The 25,146-nt window shown below is 30.9% G+C and overlaps 2 protein-coding genes across 5 annotated transcripts in view; one reads left to right on the top strand and one right to left on the bottom strand.

Annotated features, from left to right (window-relative positions):
* Positions 1–1,154, top strand: part of LOC130445950 (N-alpha-acetyltransferase 38-B, NatC auxiliary subunit) — a 2,347-nt gene extending 1,193 nt beyond the window's left edge. The window contains exon 2 of the mRNA XM_056781885.1: positions 27–1,154. Within this exon, the coding sequence (XP_056637863.1) occupies positions 27–335 (309 nt within the window). The 3' untranslated portion in view covers positions 336–1,154. The remainder of the gene's footprint in view (positions 1–26) is intronic.
* LOC130445948 (very long-chain-fatty-acid--CoA ligase bubblegum-like) lies at positions 839–25,146 on the bottom strand. Of its 4 annotated transcripts, XM_056781880.1 has the most exons (11): positions 24,999–25,146; positions 18,058–18,142; positions 14,722–14,929; positions 13,920–14,054; positions 11,670–11,865; positions 7,896–7,997; positions 6,131–6,531; positions 5,050–5,222; positions 3,804–4,067; positions 1,662–2,063; positions 839–1,204 (listed from the first exon to the last, which is right to left on the bottom strand). In XM_056781880.1, exons 2-11 carry the CDS (start codon positions 18,080–18,082, stop codon positions 1,131–1,133), a joined length of 1,980 nt encoding a protein of 659 aa, XP_056637858.1. In that variant the 5' UTR covers positions 18,083–18,142; positions 24,999–25,146; the 3' UTR covers positions 839–1,130. The 4 variants fall into 4 exon arrangements, with proteins under 4 accessions (XP_056637858.1, XP_056637856.1, XP_056637859.1 ...); XM_056781878.1 differs by having other exon boundaries at positions 839–2,063; positions 24,999–25,143; XM_056781881.1 differs by lacking the exon at positions 24,999–25,146 and having other exon boundaries at positions 18,058–18,332.

The following is a 25,146-nucleotide window of genomic DNA, read 5'->3' as shown; positions in this document are numbered from 1 at the left end:
TCACAGACATAAATTATATTTTGTAGGAACCTTCTGGAGTGTCACTTCTCAGATCTTGGTTAAACAAATCTTTTAAAGTAGAAATGACTGATGGAAGAGTACTGGTTGGAATATTTTTGTGTACAGATAGAGATGCTAATATAATTTTAGGTTCTTGTTCTGAGTATTTACCTTCTGAACACAAGAGTAAAACTATAAACGAAGAACCTAGAATGCTGGGGCTAGTTATGATACCAGGGAAACACATTGTCAGTTTGCACATAGATAGTAGTGATTACGACTGTGGACAGAAGGATCCTCTTACTAAAGATATTAATAATGAAGATGTTATGTAATTTTAACTTTGATTCATTTATTCAATATACACTGTTTCATGAGTCTCTCTAAGATAGGTGCCAGCTATGAAAATCAAACCATACTGGGTTTTACAGCTCCTTTTGTTTTTTTCCAAAATTTTGGTGGAAATTAGAAATTCAAAACTGAAGATTTGTGTATTAATTTATAACTTTGAAATTTTTCTCTGTTCATAGATCTTGACTAGTTGTTTATTTTTATTAATGAGCAGTTTATCAGGGATTTGTCGTTGGCACAAATATATTTCACAAAGTTTTCATACCAATAATCTATTTTTATGTTGAAAAGCCAGAAAAATACTAAACCTCAAACCTTAGTAACCTGCCTAACAAACATTCAAATCTTAGTCAGGTTAACTAGATCATAATTATCATCTTTAAATACAGATTTTTTACACTTAGTTTGATTTTTTAACATTTTTTCCACTACTATTATAGTTGCCCTGAAAGCAAACATGGGACTAGGTCAATAATATAATTTAACATCATACTCAAAATATTTTATTAATAAACATGAATGAAACGAGATTTACGAGGTATGGGTTTGGTAACCATACATTTAATAAAATAAAAACAACTTTATAATTTACATAGTAAATTTTTTTTATTTGTGCACTCCAATATTTTGTAACTTTTGTGAAGATACTTTTTGTTTTATTTATACAAAATCTGTTTTTGTGAAAATCCATAATTTGCATTATAATATACATTATAATTGAAAGTAAATTCAACTTATTGAATTGAGTGTATATTAATTTATTAAACAAAATAAGAAATTTATGAGTACATTTTTTCAATGATGTCTGCATATTTTTGTTCAACAATTCTTCGTTTCACTTTCATTGTTGGACCTGAAAACAAAAATATTTTATTGTTAGGCAAAAAAACACTACTGAAAAGTAAGCTAATACAAAAAACGTAATTGTTACAATTTGAAAAATTTCAGTGTCTTATTCAGGTTTAAGCATAGATCTTTTAACCCCAAGTACTGCAACAAAAATATTCATTCAGGCAAAATTGAAATTATACACTCATGAACTGGCCTGCACTGATCCAGTTTATACAGTCCCATACATAACCTATAAAATTTAATGTCATTCATAATCAATAAATATTCAACTTCATTTATAACTACCTAGCATCAAAAAAAATATCGTCACTCATAAACTAATCAATCAATATTCAACATCATTCACAACAACCTATAACCTTGTCCTCCCAGTATGTTTCAATATTTCATTAATTTCGTTAAATTTGAAACTGTATGAATAGTGATAAACAATAATTGTGAATCAATATCAAACTTACCCAACTCTCCAGTAGGAACAGAAAAATCGGCCGGAAGCACTGCAACCTTCTTGATAGTTTGTGCATTAGAAGTAGCATTCTTATTGACTCTTTCTATACCTCGCATCAACTCGTCCATCAATCTCTTATCCGGACCAGCCGCTAAAACTTCTTTTACTGTTTCGGCAGGGCATTCCAAACTTTGTAACCATTGTTTAACTCCAGAAGTCAAATTGCCGAGCGGTACACCAGTGTCGGGATCTACTTCAGTCTTTAAGCTAACCAAGATTGATAAAAATTTGCGTTTATCTCCTATCAAAAAGGCATTACTTATATGAGGTAATTCACTTTTCACTTGTTGTTCAATGGGTACTGGAGGGATATTTTCACCTCCGGCAGTTACCAATAGCTCTTTTATTCTACCTGAAAATCGAAAAGTAACCTGATAAATAAGTTTATTTTCTACTAGAAACTATTGAAATAATTTAGTCTTGTTATGACCTACACCTCAGAAACAAGGTAAGCGTGAAGTAGGACATTGATAGTTATGCAAATAATCAAGTGGTGGACAAATGAAAGCAAAAAAGTTAGTATAAGTCAAATAAAGATAATGAAGCTACAACTCTGATGTTATAGTCACTATATTTGTTGCCCCTACACTAATAAAAGATAATAATATTATTTAGGATTTCTTGTATTCTTATTTAAATGTAACAAATAATTTTTAATGTTTTCTTTTCATTTTTAAGACAATTTCAAAATCTAAATGTTAAAAATAAACATAACCAATGATAAAAAATTATTTGAATTTATATAAGATATAACACATGCTAAAAACTGCGTTCTAATACAAAAATCGGAGTAAACCCATGTACTGTCATCTAACCTTCCAATTAGCCTGAAACCCATGAATTCCGAAGACTATCTTTTCAATACCCTCTTCAAAGAAAGTTGTCGCCAATGTAGCTTAACCGTTTAGTAACAATAGAGTACAAAACAAACTTTGAAATTTTTGAAAATTCCGTAGACAAAGCAGTAATGGTGAATCTGCGGTTTTCTTTAACCATTCTGTCAACTCCTTGAACCAAGTCATCTGAAACGACAGATTTACGTCCTTGACCTTCTTCATCATGTACATCATTACGGCCATCTTTAAACTTTCGACACCATTCACGCACAACACAGTTTTCCCCATACACACGACTCATTCTTCGATGGATTTCTACAACACTATGCCCTGTAGAAAACGAATCACATTTGGCGGAAACATCAATAATGGAGAACATGTTTACGTAGCTGTAGCACAACGCCGACTAATGCCTGAATGTCAACAATGGTGAAGTGCGCCTTCAGCGCATGCCGGCGTAGTGTCTGCAGGGAAAGATCATGTCGAAAAAAAACGGCCCTCGTATATATAAAAAACGAAAACAAATTAATCAAAAAATCGATAAGATGAATTGGTTGATAGTAAGAAGATCTAACTTAATTCTTGAAAACAAAATCCTATTAGCTAAAACTATCATTAAACCAATACTGTTGTATGGAATGGATATATGACGATATAGTAACAAATTAAGTATAATACAAAAAAGTTTGTCAACACTTCAATATATGCTCATCAAGACACCCTAATATGTATTGAAACAAACTCTTGGGATACCATTTGTGAAAGATGTCATCAAAACAGCGTATTTACTGTTTACACTACTCAGTTTACCGTCATTCTCTGAAGATGATTACTTGGTTATCCAAACAGAGTAATAGTGAGTATTGGTGTGGTGGTAGTGTTCAATATAAATATCATCAACAGTTCCAGAAATTTCAATTCAGTCAAAATCTGAAGTACAAAACACCACAACAGACTAGAAAATCACCCAAATGTCTCACTCCTTGAATAAAAAAATACTAGATTATAAAAGTGACCAGCTAACTTAATGGGAGGGTAGATAGAAAAATTTGGGTGGTTTTAGGGGTCAAAATTCCCTTTAAATTTTTAAATATTCTACGGATAAGGAAACCATTTTCCTTACAACATGTTCTTATTTCTCAATTATTTAAGCAATACCTAATATATGTTTTATGAAAGTCAGTTGGTCAAAGACTTGTAATGAGTTTTAAAGGATATCTCAGATAGTGTTCACATTTCAATAACATGTAGCTTACCAGTAATGTAAATGAAACCTTTGTCGTCTATTCTACCCAAATCGCCTGTATGTAACCATCCTTCTTCATCTATAGTTTCAGTTGTTTTCTGTGGTTCATCCAAGTATCCCATAAATACATGTCTTCCAAACAAACATATTTCACCCTGACCGTCTTCAACATTGAATAATTTTGTTTTCATGCCAGGAATGGTCATACCTATAGATTCGAAATTTGTAGCACCTTCAATTCCAATACTGTGACCCCCACTAGCTTCAGACATACCTGAAATTTAAATTTTGTCATTTAATAAGAAAAATACGATTTTATGACTTGGAAGAAATTTTATTGTTCCAGAAGACTGTCGAAATATGCTGCATTGCTACTATACCTAACCTCTTCGTCGATGGAAATCATTTTCCACGCATGAACTTTTGGGTGATGTGGGTACAGTAAAAACTCGGAGAAAGCCAGGTTTAGCGAAAAGATTGGTTGTTGCAATATTCCATACTTTAGTTGACAGATTTCAGTTTTTTAAACTGTGTATGTGATCTGGATAGAAAATGATTCCTTCCTAGTTCACCAAGGTTTACATGTAGTTGGTACAAAAGATTACTATAATACTCTGTGTTTATTTTTTCACTAGAGTGGAGATAATTTACAAGTGAAATTCGCTTTATACCCCAAAAAACTAATGCTCGAACCACTCCTTAAAATATTTTTTTATCCTGCATCATAGACTCATCTACAGTTATAAATTACCGCAAAAATTCTTTCCTAAAACGTTCGAAATGTGTGTTTTTGTTCTAGTATTAGCGATTGTAGCACTTATTTTGCACAAAACTTTCTGTAACCCAAGACTTCAGACAAAATATTTTTAAAACTACTTGAGCTGAGATGCCTAGTGCTCCTACTAAATCTGTCTCGGTTAATTGATTATCTTATCATATCCTTTATCTTTCCTATGTATTATTGCGTCCATGCACATCTTTCTAATGTTCGAATAGAATGTTAGGAGTGAATCTTTTTTTGTGCTGCACCTTTCAAAGCTAAGAACTTTATTACAGTAGGATATTCTAAGTTTTTCTATTATTTCAAAATATTGTTGCTGTTTCAACTTTGAACAACGAACGAATTGACAGATCTATATGAATTCACTTACGTCTTATAGGACCATTTCGAAAAAATAAAATTACGCCATTTAATATTGAATAATGGAACTATTGCACATGCGGCGGATATGATATAATAAAGTCTAATTACTTACCAAAACATTCCATTATTGGAATGTCTATGCTGTGAAAATATCTCTTGATATCCGTGGACAAAGGAGCTGCAGCACTAACAAAATATGTGCACTTGGACAGACCTAGCGCCTCTTTAACTTTACTAAAAATCAGATTTTTGGCTAATGCATATCCCCAGGTATATGATTTGATTCTGAAAAATAATTCACACATTATTTAGATTATTATCTAACGAGTCCATTGTGTTCAAAACTTCTCTAAAATATAGGCAATAATATTCGTTATTATTGTCGTGATGTGTGTTGAAAAGCATGATTTTGTTAATTCTATTTTTGTCAAGCAATAATTGGAGCACGAGTTAACTTTAATAAAGGAATTGTCCAGTAATAGATTGAGAGATTCGTTTATGTTTTTATATAAATATTATCGTTTGTTGGATAATTCCACCTGCGTCAGTCATATCTCACATGTGGAAAAATATTATACGAGGTGTGGAGATTGAGTGACAGCAGTGATTTTTTGAATTCGTTTTATTCTAATAGATTTACAATTGAATATTGTTTCCATCAAGGTGACACCCTTGGGAAGCTACGCAGCATTGGAACGATTCTTCCACATCCGCAGTGTTGAAACGCAGCTATTGGGGTAACTGGTCAATTATAACCATTTAATACGTTCCACTACCCTAAAATTACATCCCTCCAGATAAAGTTCCAATTTAAGAAACAGGACTCGCGTCTCATAAATAATGAGGTTAAGTGCCACATAAATATTTTTAGTGACTAAAAACTCGATTATTCAATTCTGATGAATATTGACGTCACTCGAAATCAATTGTTTTTAAATTTTGGCGACATTTGTTCTTTCAATTCAAATTTGAATCACGGAAACACCTAGATTCTTGAAAAAACACTTCGTTAGCATTCTGAAGCTTTGTGAAAATTCAAACTCATACTAAACCCTTTCAAGTAACGTGCTTTGAATGTTGAGATATCGAAAGCTAATATTTCATACAAGAACATCAGTTGCACCGAATTAATGAGGACTTTATGAGAGCCATCTTTGTTTGCGTACTGAAATATCACGGATTCAAGTACTTACCCATTCATACTATCGATGTGATGCTGTAGGGCCTGTTTCTTTGCCCATCCCGATATATATTTTCGTACAGTTCCGTTTTTTGCAGCGATTTGCATCATTTTTTCATATATTTTTTCATAAACTCTAGGTACTCCTAAAAATTTGGTTGGTTCAACTTCCTGTAGCGTATTGATGAGCGATCCTTTAAGTGCATCCTTATCGGCAAAATATATAGTCCCCGCTATCGTCATCATAATGTATATGTCAACTATTTGAGCAGCCACGTGACTTAGAGGAAGATAACTAACCACACGTTCGCCACTACCGGCAACGATTCCTAGACGTTCGAGCAAAGCTAAGGCATTCCATGTCATGTTGTCGTGGCTTAGCATAACACCTTTTGGGTTACCGACGGTACCAGACTACAACAAAATAATACGACTATAAACATATAAAAATATAAATCTTCATTATTGTCGTCTTGTCTGTATATTAATATGAATAAATGAATACAGATAGCTGGGTTGGTAGTCCCCTCTGATAGAAAAAACTATGGGCAAGGAGGTGCCGCAATTGCTAAATGCTGATCAAACTTATGAACACCATTAGACCCCAGAAATAAAAATACAGTCGGAGCAACAGACTTTCTCTGAAGAAAGTACTCCCAAGATAGTAAAAACCTTTTTCGGTCATGATCTTATCGGTCGATGTAATATTTATTCATTATTTATTGAAGGGGAATAATAACTACAATATTATGCCATATGCTATTGTTGCAGAAAAATAAGCAGATCTGCCTAAATTGAAAAATCAGTCTTTCATTAAACCAGTCAGTATCTTATGATACCTATAGCCATTCAAAGATAAAATCCAAAGATTGTTGATTCCAAAATGTGATGTAAAAATGAGTGACAAAATCTCTAGTGCAATAATAGCGCTAATTTCTTAACCTCCCACCTGAACAGTGGAGCACTAAAATTGAACTATTTCGATTGACTAGTCTATTAGTCATCTTCTGGCCATAAAAGTTTTTGTTATATTCGTATGTGACAAAAATATCAAACTTATTTAAAATTTAACTCATTAGCTAGGCATCGAAAATAATTTTTAGATATTAATCGTTTGTTTCAGAATTTCTAAATATAGATACAATTTTTTTTAATATTCATATTGTTTGGAGTTGATGATCATTTTAGAATGTATAGAATATTTAATGAGAAGTATGAATTTTTGAATTTTAATTGTCAAAGATCGGATCGAAATAGAATGTGGGGAATAAATTTGATTTATTATAAAATGTAGAGGAAAACCTACAAGAGACCTATCGATAATTCTGTGAGAAAAAATATTTGTATTGAGAATGAATGAATAGAGAAAAGGGCGGGTACTCGGTACTTCTTAAACAGAACTCACAATGCATCAATGTCTTGACAGGCCCCAGTTCTACATATTATTAGACACTATCCCATACATAACGATAAGTGACAATAGATTAATGTAATAAGTATTCAAATAGAAGAGAAAGTTGAGAAAATTTAGCGTCAAATTCCCTATTTCAATTACCTATTCTGTGAATTATTATGGAATGTTATCAAAATAATGCTCGATGTTGATTAATAATAATGCTTTGGTAATAACCAGCAAATTAGTTAGACTGTTCATAAGTATTTACAATCTTAGTGTAATCAATAATTTTATAAATAAACGTTTTCTCCTGTATATATTTACAATTTTTCATTGTTTTCTAGTAACGTATTTTAGAATAATATTCAATAAATATACTTACCGTGTACACCAATGTACAGCATTTATTACTTGCGACTTTTTTCAAGGCCGAATTTAAGTCATCGTCCGCTTGTTGAGCACCAATTTCCATCAGTCTCTTCCACTATACATAAAACAGCTTTATTAATAAATACGGAATAATAATAAAAGAAAGTAATAACAAATACATTTGTTGAAGTACTTCATGTATAACTACCACATATTCTACGGATTAGTTATAACAGTTCTTATTCTCGACAATTGAATAATACTGACCATTCGATAAGAGTGTTATTTAATGGTCATGTCAAAAGACACATCAAATTAAATCATAATGCATCATTTTGGAGCAGGTGGGTGGTGCATAACCAAGGTTGGTGGAGAATAGGTTGGTAACTTGGATATGACAGACGAAATGGTGAAGCCCTTAAGTCATTTGTTGAAAACGGTCGAGAGAGATTCGTTGGAGGAATTTTAGTGAACTTTTTAGTCACTTCAGTGAAATATTTCTACAATACTAATTAAGTATAAATTTCTTTTTATATATACAATTAAACAGATTGTTTGCCATGTCAAGAGAATTTTAACAAAGTTGTAGAAAATATTTCACTGCGACCATTCCATGTCGAATCAAACTATTTTCAAATTATCAGAATGTTAAATGTATCATACAAAAAGTTCACATAAATAAGTAGGCTGCTATGGGCAAAAATTGTTGTGTTAGTAAAACTGAAAGTTCCTGAACTTTACACAGTCGATTTTTTGTTCATTAGCAACAATTTATGTGAGCGGGGATAGTGATTTCACAGCTGTTAAAAAAAAGGATAGTGGAAATCAACCGCACTTGCCGAAAGTTACATCGATTTCAATATAAGTAACAAGTTATAATGATGGAGTTAGTTACGAAGGTAATTAAGAAAACTAACCATACAGAGTGTTAACAATATCACGAGTACTTATAATTTGACGGTTAAGGAAAATCCACCTGTAACTTTGAATAATTGTAATAGATAATATTACTAATTACTACTCATTATTATTTTCATTATTAATATTATTAATTAATATATCTGTTAAAAATCTCCTTTTCATCAATTAATGTCATGCTATACCATGAAGAATTGAACAATAATGACAGTTCAGTGGAATGAATTTTATTTTATTTGAAACATAGAATATTTTGAATTAACAAATGTTTTCGCTGAAATACTTCCAATTGTTAAAATTAAAATAAACATTATGATACAATTAAAACAATTTAACAGTAATAAAGAGCTCTACTTGTCCTTTTTCATTTATTCAAATCGTTATTTTATCACCACATACAACACATAATAAATTCTTCAAATACTGATAAAATTCTTTGATTACATAGGGTATGTTATCAGTTCAATGTTACTGAAATTTCTTTATAAATTTCAGTTTAGTGACTCACATAAAAATATTGAATCAGTATTTAATAATATATGATTATAATAAATTAACTGGAGGAAACATATGAAGGGATAGAAATAAACCATATAAAAATATTATTGTACGGGTAAAATACTAAATTAACCCGAAATTAAATTGGGGAATAACTCGAAAACTAAGAAAAATTTGAAAAAAACTGCCCAAACAAAAAATGTTGAACACAAAATTTTCTACAAAAAAGGTCTCCAGTTATTTTTTCGTTAGAGCCACTATTTCTGAGTAAATCTGCCTCAACGCCGAGAGCCGGAGCATCCGCTCCCGAATTCAAGCCAATTTACGTTCCAGTCGCACTTGGGAACTGCTCTAACTCTTGGAAAACTACTTCGTTTTCAAATAATCAAAATGCATCATGATTGTTAAGACCTCTATTTTTTACTCAGGCATAATTTTCGCGATCATCTTCGTTCTCGGTTGATTATTTTTTCAATATTCACAGACTTGTTAAGAGTTTCTATTTAAGAAAAATGTTGGTACTCATTTTGTGCTCCACTGCTTAGGCTCCGGCACTGTTTTCGAATTCTAAGTAGTTTTCGAGTTATTCGAGATTCAAAATATTTTTGAGCGTTCAAACCCATTTTATAATGGAAATTTTGAGGTTATGAAAAAATTGAAACCTTTTTTGTACAAAATGTTGTGCTCCACATTTTTTGTCCCGGCAGTTTGTGTCGAAATCCTCATAGTTTTCGATTTATCCGCAATTCAAAATGTTTCTGAGTACATGAACTCATTTTAAGGTGAAAATTTTGATGTTAGAAAAAAAACTGATTAGAAAGCAATCTATAGAAAATTTTTTCTTACTCAACGTGCCTGGACATCACAAAAAAGATGAAAATTACATAAAAGACTATTAGAAAACTGTTATAATACATAAATTATGTTTGTAACTTTGGAGAGTTTGACTTTTCTTGATTTCCGAGGAGCAATTGAGTGTTTCCTCAAAGTTAGGTGTCAGATTAAACTGCTGTTATGTGGGAGAGTATTTTCTGCAGCAAGTGATAATGTACTGAACGTCATCATTTTTACAAACAGTACGACTCTCCAAACACATCAAATAACTGTAACCTTCGTGTAATCTTCTTATTGGATGGATGTTGTGTAGTGCTGTCGTACTGTTGATCCATATATCACGCCAAAACAGTGGATGAGGTTATGAATTTAGTCTTTTATTATCAAGTTGAACTAAGATTTATGAAAGATTGTTGGAAGTTACATTGGCGTGGTGCAGATACGTTTTCAGTGATTCCAGTGTGGGATGGAAGCCAGATTAGAGAGACTGTCATATCATGAGCATTCGAATTGAAAAAGATAATAAGAAGATTATTACTATAAGGTGAGCTACAATAAAAGACCTAATTATAAAGAAAATAGTGGTAGAGATGATGGACGACAGAACGGAAGGACGGCTGAATATTTATGTAGAACGAAAAATTGAAACTTGGAAGCAATATAATATACATAGAGTAGAAAAATGTTCGTTATACTAGCTGCGGAAAAATATCATATACCCAATCCAAAATTTGCCAAAGGATTCGAATAGACAATATAATTTATTGAATACGAATATTATATTGACAGAAAATATATTTAATAATGAATACGTTGTATTCAAAGATGTTAAGAGAAGAAAAATGATAGTATTTCCTTTCATTTTTCATGATTGTTAATAATTTCAATTCTTATTTGTTCACGCTTAGAAGACTTTTGGCTTTAAAAGACAGATTCGATGAGAGGTATGGATCTCAGAATATCAATGTCATCTGCTTATCCCCCAGAAAAAGTCTTATAGACTGTGTTCACATTGGGCATTTTTATGCCCTTTCCTTTCAATTTCATTGATCGTCCATTCAGGCTAGAAATGAGCAACGAAATAGCAAATTTAGCACTGTCAAATTTTTTAGAATGCAACACAATGAATGAGAATAGCAATTAAAATTGCTAATTTTATAATTTTTTTTTTCTTTTATGGAAATAGATGTTTCATAATAATTTGAATAACAATTATTCACAAATTGTAGGTATTTTCAATGAATTAACCAAATTTTGAACTAATGATAATTAGAAGAGAAAAAGTTAGGCTGTGATGATATAAATCAAATATCAGAGTATATAGAAAACAATAGATTAACTCAACGATTTATATGATTTTCTAAAACAAGGAACTCATTATTATCATATATAATGTTCAAAATAAAGCAACAATCGGTAAGTACAGTTTTTTTTTTAACTTTTGTTTGTCTTTGAATTTTTGCCTGTATAATACATATATTCGACAACGATCGAAGCTTTATTATATATAGCACGTTATCATTTCAATGTCACTTACACTTATCACGTCAGGATGTGTGATTTCTCCACTGTATTGTACTATTGCTTTCAATTTTGGAAGCTGCGATCTAACTTCCAATATTTTGGCTAATTGCTTTTCATCTTCTACAACTATTATGTTAGCTTTGCTGTTATCTGCACAGTAGTGGCAGGCTTTAGGTGAATTGGTGGTGTAAATTCCTACTGACACACCTCTAAAAACAAAAGAAATTATATCAAGAAAATAAGATGTAAAAGTCATATATATACACTTTAGATTACTCGGAAAATATATTAGAAAGACTACACCTTGGTGTTTAATTTTACCACATTCCCACTACGAAAACGCTCATAATCTAGCTGTCAAGGACTTCGTAATTATATTAATCAATAGATCATCTATATGAATATCAAAATAAAAATTTATTTCTAATAAATAGTTTTTATATCTCAAATATATTTATCAGCTATCAATTAAGTTATTCGTATTTGCACTAAAAATTTTCTACTACTTTAAACACACGAGTGCGTAAAGAGTTCCAATTTGTATGTAGTTATAAACAGTCTTATAAAAATGTAGGTAGGTATAATTAACGTATATTAGACATGAGTTTTTCTTTAAATCAGAGATTAAAACAAATTGAATTCAGTAAAGTACGTATCTAATAATTATTACTAAATAATTAATGGGTTTCTGTCAATACACATGTACATCTTTCCAAGTTCGTGGAAGACTTCTCATTGCTTAGTCCTCAAGTCCTGTATATTCCATGACGTACATCTCATTAACCTTTTCCGTTGCAATTTTCATATCCATTTATATCTGACTCGTTTTCAAGGCGATTTTTCGAAATTTTTAACCTTCGCAATTTTTCCGAATATCGAGGCGTTGATCTACTATTATTTTATATTTCCAATACTCTTTTTGTCTAATTGTTTTATTAGCTTGAGTGGCCTTTAACAAAAAAATTGCTGTTTCATTTCTACACACTACACCGATTTATAGAAATATAGCTGCCTAATATCTAAATTCATTAAATTTTCTTTTCCAAATTTCATTGCATTTTTTTGTGCTGGTGAAGTTTTCGAATAGAACTTCATAAGTTTTTTCTATGAACAATTTAATTAGCTATGCTTTATCAACTATTTCTTTTTAACAGCGAGGTATATTATCCAGGTTCCTCTTAATTAGGAATAAAGTAAAAGATAAATTATATAAACAAATAAAAAAGTTCTTTATAGACACACTTTTGAGTGTGTATAAAAACGTATTATTAAGGTCTCCGCAGTGTAGTGGCTACAGTACGAGGTTCACATGCGGCAGGTCCCAAGTTCAATTAGCACTGATGAAATTTTTTATTTTTCTGCTTACATAGTAATAACTATTTTAAGGTGGCATTTATACATGCCAAAGAGAAGAGTTAACAAATTTAATAACACAAATTCGTATGTCCTTTTGTTAATTTGCTCTAATTTTGACTAAAATTGGTTGAAATATTGAATATCCTTTTGTTTAATTTCAATTTTATTTGAACAATACACATCTCAAAATAGAATCAGAGACTCAATCAACTTGTGAACACAGTAATAGATGAGGCTACGTGTATCATTCACATATTTAATTACAACAAAAATGTTCAAAATAAATATATAATATATTTTATAAGGAAAATTACCATTAAAATTGTGTATTTTGATAAAATTTTTGCTACTAGAAAAAATATTGTATGCAATTCGTGTGTAAAGCTCTTTTTTCGACTCATGTGAATGTCGCATTCGCCTGCAGATCATGACAATATTCACATTCGTCGAAAAGAAGGCTTCTTTACACACTTGTTACATAAATAACTATTTCATGTATGTTTTGACTTTAATAACTTACTCTAGTATTTTTTATTTATGGATAGTTTTAGAGCAATTTAAAATTTTTAATATAAAGCCCCTATACACTATACAGTGGAATTAACGCACTCTTTGAAGCTCCATGTGTGGTTTTCTAGTAGTTGCTTGTTGAACTTCTCGGTGGTTTTTAGAATAATAATGACCAAGATAAAAAGCTTTTAACATGTATCAAATTATATGGATAGCAGTTGAGGTGATTGTTCAAAAAGAGAACTTTCAGTTACCTTTGCACATGTTCAAGAACTTTGTTAACGATTTCTATGAATAATACTCATGCATATTTCTATATTTAAAGTCTTTAATAATTTTTAATACCATTTATATACAAATTTGAAAATATCAAATGCAAAAAAAATTATAAACTTACCCTGCAAATATAGCCGCTAGATGTGAATAAAACCATTCTGGACTATTAAAACCCAAAATGCATACTGAATGTCCTGGTTCCAAACCCAATTGTAAGAAACCTTTAGCACAAGTCCGGACGTTTTCAAGGTATTGTCTACAAATAAATGGAAGGTATAATTTATACTATCATTGGAGTAAGAAAATGAATAGTTTTATATTAGTTGCGTTGTAAGTTACGAGCATTAGTATCTTGATGTTTCCTACATACTTTGAAATTACCCACTCGATCAGATGTGCACCAATCTGGTTTCATTGAAAAAAAAAATAATGCTAAGATGTTTTTAGACCACCAAAGCCATGCATTAATTCAGTCACGAAGCGGACCACATAATGTTGTGCTAAACAATCATCCACTGCAAAAATAGATTCAAAATATTGTTGAAGTTTTTTTCTGATTTGTGTAATCTTAGGTCACGCAGAAGTCGGTTATCATATATATAATACAAGCGGGACCACTGATCCGGACTACAGATTCTGGGGAATAGAGAAGAGAGCTTCAATACACGTCCACTACAACTGCCAACACACAGAAAAATCCTAGTGGAAGATTCCTGCTTCCCAAGAAAAGCGCCTGGAGAATTATACAATTCTGGTGAACCTCTATAGGCTAGGGCGTGGACAACCAAGGGGACTGGAACCGGATTACCCAGTCAATTATAACCAACAACGTCTTTTCATTTTGAATAATAATGATAGTTGCACTGAGACAGAAAAGATAATAAATGAATTAATCTAGTAGTAAGATAAACTAAACAACTCACTTATAAGTAACATTTTCCCACTTTCCATTATCTTTATAAGCCAGTGCTATTTTATCCGGATATTCTGAAGCTGTTCTCATGAGAAGACCTGGTGCTGAGATGGGTTTTATCGTTTCAATAGCTTTACCGTTTTCTGGAATTCTTAGTTTAACTACGCCGTTTAGATCAGTACAAATATGTTCATCGCAAGGTATAATTTGATCCGGACCTGAAAACATATGCATATTATAATGACAAGCACGCAAGTATTCTGTACTATAGAAACAATCTGAACTTTAAAGCAACCGTAAATTTTACAAATATTTAATTTGTTCGAAAAAAAGACAAGGTCGGTCGCAATTTTACCCACAACGAACCCCGAGGCAGCATCTACCTAAACTGCACAAAGAGAATATATCTAAACATACATATTAAGAAATCAGAAATATTTAAATTTTGCAAGTTCTAGTATGGCCACTCTTTGGCAGTCTTTCACTATGTCTCGATTACGTTTCTTACGTTAAACTTTGGTATCAACACATCAAAAAATACAAAATGTTCTCCAAATGTATGGGTGCCTCTTGGACCTGTGGCTATAGCACCCCCAAGCTCCTAGCTTAATCCGGCCCTGGTTAAAATTGTGTAATGTTTATGTGTAATGAAAAATGGAAATGTGTATAGGCAAAACTTGAGGAATTTCTTGGAAAATTATGACAAATTGGAAGAAACTATTACCTACTGATTTAACGGCCCAAGAGCAAAGTTCTATGTTGATGTGATCTAGAAGCCTGTGTTATACAAATATTGATATAAAAATGGTATCTACGTTGAAAAGTGACGACATGCTCATATGTTAGTTTGCAATACAATTTACGTTCTTAATTAAATTTCTTACAAAACAATCCTTACTTGAAAAATTACCCTCATATTATAATTATCATCATGACATTCGCATAGAAAACATTTGTGAGGTAATACAGGTATTAGCTTTATTTCTAGCTTTGTACATAGTGAGGAAAATCTAAGAAATATCGAAAGATAAAATTTAGAATATGTACACTACCGGTCAAAAGTTTTTGTCCTTTTTTGTCGGTGATTGCTACAAGTAGAAACTTGCAAGTACCGTCTGATTTGCTTATTATTATTCAAGTGTGAATTATTTCAGTATTTATGATTGTAGTTTAGTCCTAGTTAACTCTGTGTGATTTATAAATTTTGGACATCTATTCGTGAAGTTCGTAAACGAATTATTTTCATTTACGCAAATTCAGACTTGGAGTTTTAAAATTGGTGGAACCAAGGAACGATCGGTTGTAACTCGAGCAATAATCGCAAGTCTCCATAATTTAGGCAAAAGTAATCGTACCATTGCCTCCTGATTAAAAAAGTTTAGACGTACCGTAGACTACAATGTGAAAAAATATACAACCACCAGGAGCTTTGGCGATAAAAAACTTTCAGGGCCGCCTTGAGAAACCACAACCGCTGAAAAGAATTAATTAGTAAACGTGATCAACGACTCACTGGCCCAGTGATAGCGTCTCAGATCAATGAATCCAGATATCTTTCTTTGAGTACTTCTACAGTAAAAGGGAGATTGAGAGATTTTTTGAAGGATAGCAGAAGTTCAAATGCAAACGAGTAAATTATTTTCTTCTGGCCAAATGAAATGGAACCCCCGAAAGTAATTATGATTCCTCATTTTACTAACGTCATGTAAAAGAGTATACCTGCAGGACGCTGACTGTCAATATACAATGTCCGCCTCAGACCCGCGAGGTGATGCGAGTCAAGGGAAGACGATAGGACACTAGAGCACCATCCACACTCTCGTACTCGCATTCCCTCGCGAAGAGTCTGGATCGGGCTTGTGTGAACGTGTAAGAATTACTCTATTGATAATTTTTGGCTTTGGAAATCGTTAAAAGAAACCGTCGATTCTTTATAGTACATATGCGGAAAGAGCTTGGCATCTTTCTATGTCTATATCTCGAAATACAAGACGTAATTTCAAAATTCAAAAAAATGAGTCTAAAAAAATAATTCATTTGCTTCCCAATCGTGTTAATCATTTACAGAAGAAATTTGGTTTCAACATTATAATGCTGCTAGGTTTAGACAATATCTAAACACTGTAATACCGTAGAGATGAGTGGCCGTCAAAGTTACGGGACCCTTCTCCACTGAGTTAATAGTTTATAAGGATTTACTTCAAACTCTCCAAGTACTAAAAGATCTAATCAGAACCACAGTACAAAATATAATGAATGAAAGGATTTAAACAGATTAGAATACTGCTAGGTAATCGTATGTTTTCACTTTGAACAGCTGAGTAAGAAAATGTTGAATTTTTAATCAGTTTTCATTTTGTAATTAATATATATTTAACCTTACAATTGAATTTGAATTGAATTGATTACGTATAATGCATTTAAAATATCACGCAATTATGTCATATCTCGAACAATGTATCATAAATATAAAATCTAGACACATTATTACATAATATACGAAAAATATTATTCAACAAAATTTTGCATAAAAATTTTAATTAAACTGCTTTTCCGATTCTGAATATTGGGCATTAGCCGCCTCTGGAATTCGGTGTTTACTGTATATTTTAACTGCATTTGTACCGTTAAACTTAGCTCATAGATGTACATAATTAGTTACTAAACTTTTATGTTATTCCAATGTATCGTTTGGAAGTTATGTCTAACGTTAAGTTTTTACTTAGAAAAATTAAGAAGGTGTGACGAAATTTTATTCGAACTTTATTTTGACCAAAATACCAAATATTACTATTAGCATTATTATTTCCATAATTATTATCCTAAAATAAAATTTGTTAATCAACCTTTATTTGGTATCAATCTTATGTTAATCTAGCATTTGTAATATGATTTTAACATTTAGATACAGATTTCAGATTAATTTAAATTCTTACAAATTTATTCTAATGTCAAAAGATTAATTCTACTACGTCACTGATAAAATCATACGATGTTGGATATTTGTTGAAAGTTCATTTTAACACGTGGTCATGCTATTAATACGATCAGTAAACAGGTATGCCGCTAAAATTTCATAGGCTATGAAATATATTTTTGTTCAAAATTTTATTGTAAAAGTGATTTATCTCTAAAGGTAAAATAATTTTGATAAAATTTATATTTCCGTTATAAAAAATCAAATTATACAACGGCATTTATTATCGTAATCAGTAATAAATCAACAAACTGTTGTTACATTAAAATGAACAGTTCTATAGAAATTTCTCCAAAAATGTAGATGTTGAATGTGACCTAATAAACGAATGTATACCTACATAACCTTAATGTAACTTAGATTACTTACCATCGATGTAAGTTGCTTCTGCCATTTCGATTTCTTATAACTTAAAAACCAGCCGTTTTATTTCACATTCGATACTCGTACACACCTACAACAAGTAAAAAAACTATTTTTAACGTCGATATTCACGAACGCAGCAAACGTTTATGGCAAACAGAATACATTTACATCTCCCAAGAGTACCGCAAACCAAAGTTTAATCAAGTACGCGCGATGGTATACGTCGCAGCTGAATAGAATTTTTTGACTTCTTGGTACTGGTTTAAAATACCTGACTCACTTCGCTGTTAAACGTACTCGAGAGGGTCAAGGTATAATATAAATATATATTTTCTTATTTCTTAGACCTATTTATGTTTTTTTAAATTGTCTCAATTTTAGGTCTCTTCTGATTTAAAATTAGTTTTATTATTTATTTATAAAATTTGACGTTTGTGTTTGTGGAGTTTTGGGAAACCATATATTTTAGGGGGTATGGCATTGTGAATTTTTAATTTTTTTGCAACTGACGGCGACTGATAAAAAGTTGCTGTTCCCGAGGTCGAGTTAGATCATTATTTTGTTTTTGATAAAAATTCGCAGGGTTTTGTTTAATGTTTTTATAAGTTGTCTCATCATTCTATTTATACTTATAATAATTGATTTTATTGTGACAGGATGACATGAAGTCCAAATATCTTGAGGGTCAAGTTGGTTTCGTATACTATTTTGTTTTTATGTTATTGTTAATTTTATATAATGTGACATCAAGACAATTACTTTCATTATTTTTTTCGTTGTCGATTGGAAAAAGTTGCTACTCTCAAATATCTGGGACCGATAATAGATGAGTTTTTAAATTGGCAAATGCATATCAATGATATAATAAATAAAGTAAATCTGCAAAATCTGTAGAAATTATCTATCTCTTGAGAGTGATAAGCAAATGTACTCAGGTTCCTTTCTATCCCATCTGAGGTATCTTTTACCCATTTGGGGAACCTGTGTGAAAAATAATTTCAATAAAATGCCAATCGTGCAAAATAAATTTTTCTAAATTTTGTTTAATTATGAGTATCTCACATCAACAAATGTTTTACATGAAGAGTTGGAGATACCTAATTAGAATTTTTATTGCACCTTGAACTTATAAATTTGTTTATAAAATATTGAAGTCAAATACAGACTATTTATCGCAAAACAGATCTAACATAGCTTTAAATAATCCTGTTCAGCTCGCATCCAATATCTTTAATAGTTCAAGTAATGAAATTAAATTAATTAGCTCTTATGAAATCTTTATTAGAAAATGTGAAAGCTTCTTAAATACTTAGTAGATGCTGTGAAAATCTAGAAATACGTTATGCTATAAAGTGCGTAATGCGACAACTTAGACTCTTTACTCTTTAAGTTATTTGAATCTTGAGGTCAGAGCTTTAAAGCACTGATTTGAGATTCAAACAATTGTTAATAATTTTGTAAAGTGTTTAATTAATGAATATAGTTGTTTCAAAGAACAAAAATTGAAGTTTTCTATGATAAAAATTGAATTTGTTATTTATATCTTCAATTTGAATTTTGGTACGGCAGTATGGAATCATCTACATAACGGAAAAAGAATACTAATTGTGCTATAACACTTGATCCTCAATTTTCGTATTTGAAGCATGTTGTTGTAAGTGTAAGTTCGGTAGCTTTTATAAATTCGTTATGAGGTATTTCTGTATGTCCAATGTTGCAATAAAAAAAACAACAGCGAGGTATTAAACAAACATTTAATACCTTCAAAACATAGTGTTTGCTTTTTAATTGATAATTCATAGAATATAAATTTTGAATTATTGAGAAAAGATCTTTAATGATTAGTGCCAAAAACGAGGGGACCCGCGAAAGCATAAAATTACCATTTATAATTATATCATCGTTGTTAATGTTATAGAAGACATTTATTTATTGGGAAAAATGATTTTTCCCTCATTTGTCTATTATCTAATTATTCCAATTCTTTGGTGTTTTTAATTTTTTTAATCTTAATATCAATTTATTGTGGTAAATTCTTATGAACACAATATTGAAAATTTTATGACGCAATCTTGTTTGGTACGTATATAAGAAGGGCTACACGAAGCGGAAAAATGTTCCGACAATTATTTGAACATGTATGTCTTGATGAAAAATTGACACAATTCCAAGTGGACTAAATTCTATAAAGTGTTGAATTTCCAGGAACTAGAAGTTCTTTCCTTCTTTTTAAGGATCTTTTTTTTCAATTACAAAATATTTATAATTTAGGAGCTATGGGCAGAACACACTATTTTTTAAAGGTGTTGAATAGTTTATAACTTTTGAAACTCATAGGTCCCCTAGAGTAATAGTGATAATATGAAAAATAAATTACGTAAATAGTAAAAAAATCAATAAATATTACACCTTTGGAATTCCTAAAAAACTGTAGCTATAACCTGGTTTGCTTTCTGTAAAGTATGCAAAGTACCCACCCGGGGGTACAAAATATTTTACACACTTTAAATATATGTCTCTAACATATATACAGCATGCTTTTTATTCAAGTCTTAGAGTAAATGACTGCCTCGAACGTTCAGTATTATCCGTGAATAGTCACTAATGAAAGTAGAAAACGATTTATAAATCATTCTACGGGATAGAGCACTCTTGGATAATTTTCAGGTAATTGAATTAAAAGAAAAATATATTGGTTTAGTTCACAATACTGAATCAGTTTTCGTGAATATACGATAAAACCACCAGATGTTACTATAATCAGAAATAACATTTTGTGTACTTGGGCTTAATTCGGGCTATTAGCTTATCTTGAACGTATTAGAAATATCAGAATCGTATCTACCCATTTTTCAACATTGTTACAATTAATACCTCAAGATTTGTGAGCGCTTCTAACTATAGTTATTCAGCAATGTTAACCAATTAATAGAACTTCTTGTTTTTTTTTCAAATATGCAATAAAATGGAAGTGTATCCACATTTCCAGCAAAAATATTTTTGTAATTATTAGCTAACAATCAGCTGTCATCTGAATTTGACCAACTATCTTGTACCATATCGTTTAAATTTCTGTTATAAATCTTAGGTGTACGTAAGTTAATGATAATTTAATAAGAATTTGCAACAAACAGGTTCCATATCGCTCATCCACGTCCTAGGTAAAGTCTTTGACGTTTGATCAACGACAGAAACTAGGATTTTTGTACCGAACAATTCTAACCTTGCAATTCAGATTCAGGCCCGAAAATTCAAGCCACAACGTCATCACCAATCTTCATAGTATCGTTTATCAAGCAAATACCCGAAGACTCTGCGACGCCGTCACTTTTTAAAAAGTACTAGTTATTTTCAGTCATAGATATAAGTCGTTATTTGTATTCTGTTCGGTTTTCTACTTCCACTGTAACTTTTTTGGTAGCTGTATCTCTTCCAAGAAGAAAAAATTCTCTCAGCTGAGCAGTTACTAGCAAATAGAGTGTTTCTAAATTCATGCCACAAAGTTCGGGTGGTGATTGCTCGTGCGAAATTAAGATGGGTCTTTCCGATAACAAAATTTCCTCAACCCGCCCCTTACCCTTAAAATGTGGTGACCAAAATTGAGTTTTCATTTTTTTATAAAATTTCAGTGAAGCTAGAAACTTGAAATTCTGTAATTTTCGTGCATTCGCAACGGACTAACTTCAAGTACGTTTTCAATATTCCTGTTACATTATACATACGGGGGTAAAAATAACAACCCTTACTTTATTTCATATCAAAACTTTCCTCCAGATGAAGTTTCATGAAATAAAATTATAACTTCAAATCCTCAATTTTATTTAAAAATGTTTTCTCACATTTTTTTTTCAAAAAATAATAGTGCCTATGTGTCATGAATTCCATAAACAGAAATAACAAAAATTTAAGCACCAGAGTGCATGAACCCAATGTTTTGTCTGTTATTGAGTGCAATGTCTTCTCGTAATTCAGGGAGAGAATTTCCTAGAAAGCTGGTGAACCGTTCCATTTAATGGCCGAGGCAGAAAATTTGGTCCAATTAAATCATTCCCTATAATACCAATCCAAACGTTCTTTGAAAAAATATTTGGAAAATATTCCTCTCCAATCTCATGGGGATTCTCGTCTGCCAATACCTGATTATTGTGAAAATTTATGGTTAGTTAGTTGTGGATTGTAAATAAGGACTTTGGGATTTTGCTGGATGCAAACCTTAACATAAAGTTATTATCAATAATATTGTTGCATTTCGTGATAAAAAAGCCTTGAAAATGTATTTATTATGTCAAGAATTAATTAGAGAATGAACGAAAAATAAATACAGTAAATGAAGTATCATTAATTACGATAAAAATATAGATTTAGGAATAAAATTGTTGTTTATATTGGAATGCGAAAAGTAATCAATGCCTTGCAGGTAATTAATAAACAACAATTAATTAACGGACTTTCGTACTTCTATATTAAAATTAACTTTAGACTTTGTTCGATTATGTAACTTTAAATTGAATCTAACATATTAGGTAATATACAAAGCGGTTTAACGGATATTAATTACATGTTTTCTACGATAATTTTATTGTAAGTTTTCAAAATTGTTTCCATTATTCAATAATTAATAGGAAAAACATTCGAGTGCCAATTACAAAAATTTTTTGGTTGAAAAACTATTGAAGAAACCGAGAATGAAGATGATAAAGAACTAAATAGTAAAGACCAAGAATTCATTACACCTAAAGAGATAATGAAAATAAAAAAAAAATAGTATTATTCTCTAGAAGGTCTCGGGATTCAACTTAATAGCATGAAAAATATTACAAGAGTTACCAAGAAACTTATGAAATTCAGTATTGAACTACTACTACTAATGCTAGCCAAACCAGGAAAACCTGTGCTTAAAGTAGAATCCTACAGATCAATATGATAAACATTATTTGAAAAGATACTATCAATAGGAAAATAAACAACAATTAATCTAAAAAAAGTTATTCCACCTCATCAGACATTCCACAGAAAATTAAGTACATTGTCTAAATAACATAATAGAGAGATCTCTTGAAGATAACAACATTTGTTCAGCAGCTTTTTGGACATTGCAAAAGCATTTGCAATTTGAGTACTACATCTGGATAGTAAACTAAGGGTAACAGGAAATAAAAAAGAAAGCATAGAAGCTAAAATATAAAATGATATTGAAGAATAAAGTACAAATACAAAAACTCAATATGGTATGAACTCATGGTTTACAATTATGGGATTTTACTAGTAAAAATATTGATGCTTGCCTCTAGTTGTCCAAAACCAAATATTGAGGAATATAGTTAATATCTTGTGGTATATGTACAATTAAGACCTACACCGGGCACTCCATATAAAAACAGTCAAAAAAGAAATAAAGAACAGTGATGAATATCACGAATAACGACTCCACAAGCATATAAACAATGAAATGTTGAAACTTCTAGATAATTTAATGAAGGATACTTATTAACTATTCACATTTAGCTAAGATTTTTTGTTTAATTCACCCTCCTCATAACTCAAACTAGCACTTGTACATAATACCTTCCATTAGGATTTAAAGAGATTAACTTTTTATTTTTGATCAGCTACATTCTTAATTCGGAACACTGTGCAGTGAGTCTTTCTTGTGAATAAAAGCTATTTTGAAATTCAACGTAATAAAAAATTGAACACATCTGCAGAATTTCAATTAAAAAATTCTGCCCATATGGACTTGTCAGACCCTGGATTGTGATTGTAGCTAATCTGTAAGATAATATGTGTCAGTTTATTTTATAAAACTAATATTGTTTATATTTGTGAAATTGCACGCATTACGTAATTTATAATATTATATTTGTATTCTAATTTTGCACAAAAAATGTGATAAAATTTGTTAAAAGGTCGATTCCAGTTCAAATACAGAATAAATTACTTCAATCAACTATATCATAGTATTGAAAATATGTGTTATGAAGGAAACTGATTAATTTTATTTCACTGTGAATTTCGTTGATTCAAACAATTTTTGAAGGAATTTACTAAAGTTTCCATTTCTCATCAGTGATAACTTAACTACGAGGTTTGCATCAGATCAAATCCTATGGAATATTTTCTCATTTCTCACAATAATTCTTGAATCTCTCCGGTATAGGTCTACTAAATGTTTCAAACCAATTTTATTATACAAGGTGTGGAAATTAAGGGACTAGACTGATTCTTTGAAATAGTTTTATATGAGTACTTATGTTGTTTTTTCCCTTTGGATTCCACTTAGGGTTGGAGACAGATATTACACTGCTCATGGCAATACTGAAGGTTTGCCTTATTAGATCCATTTAGAGCCATTTCTCCTAATAAGTCTCGAATCTCTCCAGTATAAGTCTACCAAATGTTTCAATCCAACTTTAGGGACTAGACTGATCTTTTGAAATAGTTCTATGAATAGACCTTATTGTCTTTCAAGTAATTTCTTTGGGAATCCACTTAGGGCTAGAGACAGATATTACACTTTTCATAGCAATACTGGAACGCACATACTGGTAAAGGTGGTTGAATTTTTTCTAATATCCCGAATAACATACCTTCAGATCAGTTTTCAATTAAATGAAGAGATATACTTAAGAGGACTCACGTTAGGTAATAGAGAAGCCACAGGAATATTTTTATTGATTAAATACCTGCGGGACAATGTGCATGGTCATCAAAGAACTTCAGTTTTTTTCTTCGTAGTATTAATGAAGACTGAAGGTAAGTCGAAACGTCAATTTTTTATAAATCTTTCAAAAATTATTGAAAAAAACTAATTTTAAAACAGAAAAGATCTAAAATAAATAACATTTAGAAGCACTTATATATCAAAAGGTTTAAATTAATATATGTATGTATCCATAAAATAATTAAAATTATAAAAAAAAGTTTGTTTTCTTCCATACACTCACCGTTTGGCGTTTTCAAGAAATGGTCTTGTGATTGCGATGCGACGTAGTCGACGGAACGAAACAGAATTACGAGAATTTGTTATCAGAATTTGATTAAAATTATCCGAGATATGACCTGGAACTTAACTAAGAGATGTTAAAATAGAAT

This window comes from Diorhabda sublineata, chromosome 6, assembly GCF_026230105.1.
Source record: "Diorhabda sublineata isolate icDioSubl1.1 chromosome 6, icDioSubl1.1, whole genome shotgun sequence".
NCBI lineage: Eukaryota > Metazoa > Arthropoda > Insecta > Coleoptera > Chrysomelidae > Diorhabda > Diorhabda sublineata.
The sequence above is the reverse complement of the archived record's forward strand: the minus strand, read 5'-3'. Positions and strand labels throughout refer to the sequence as shown.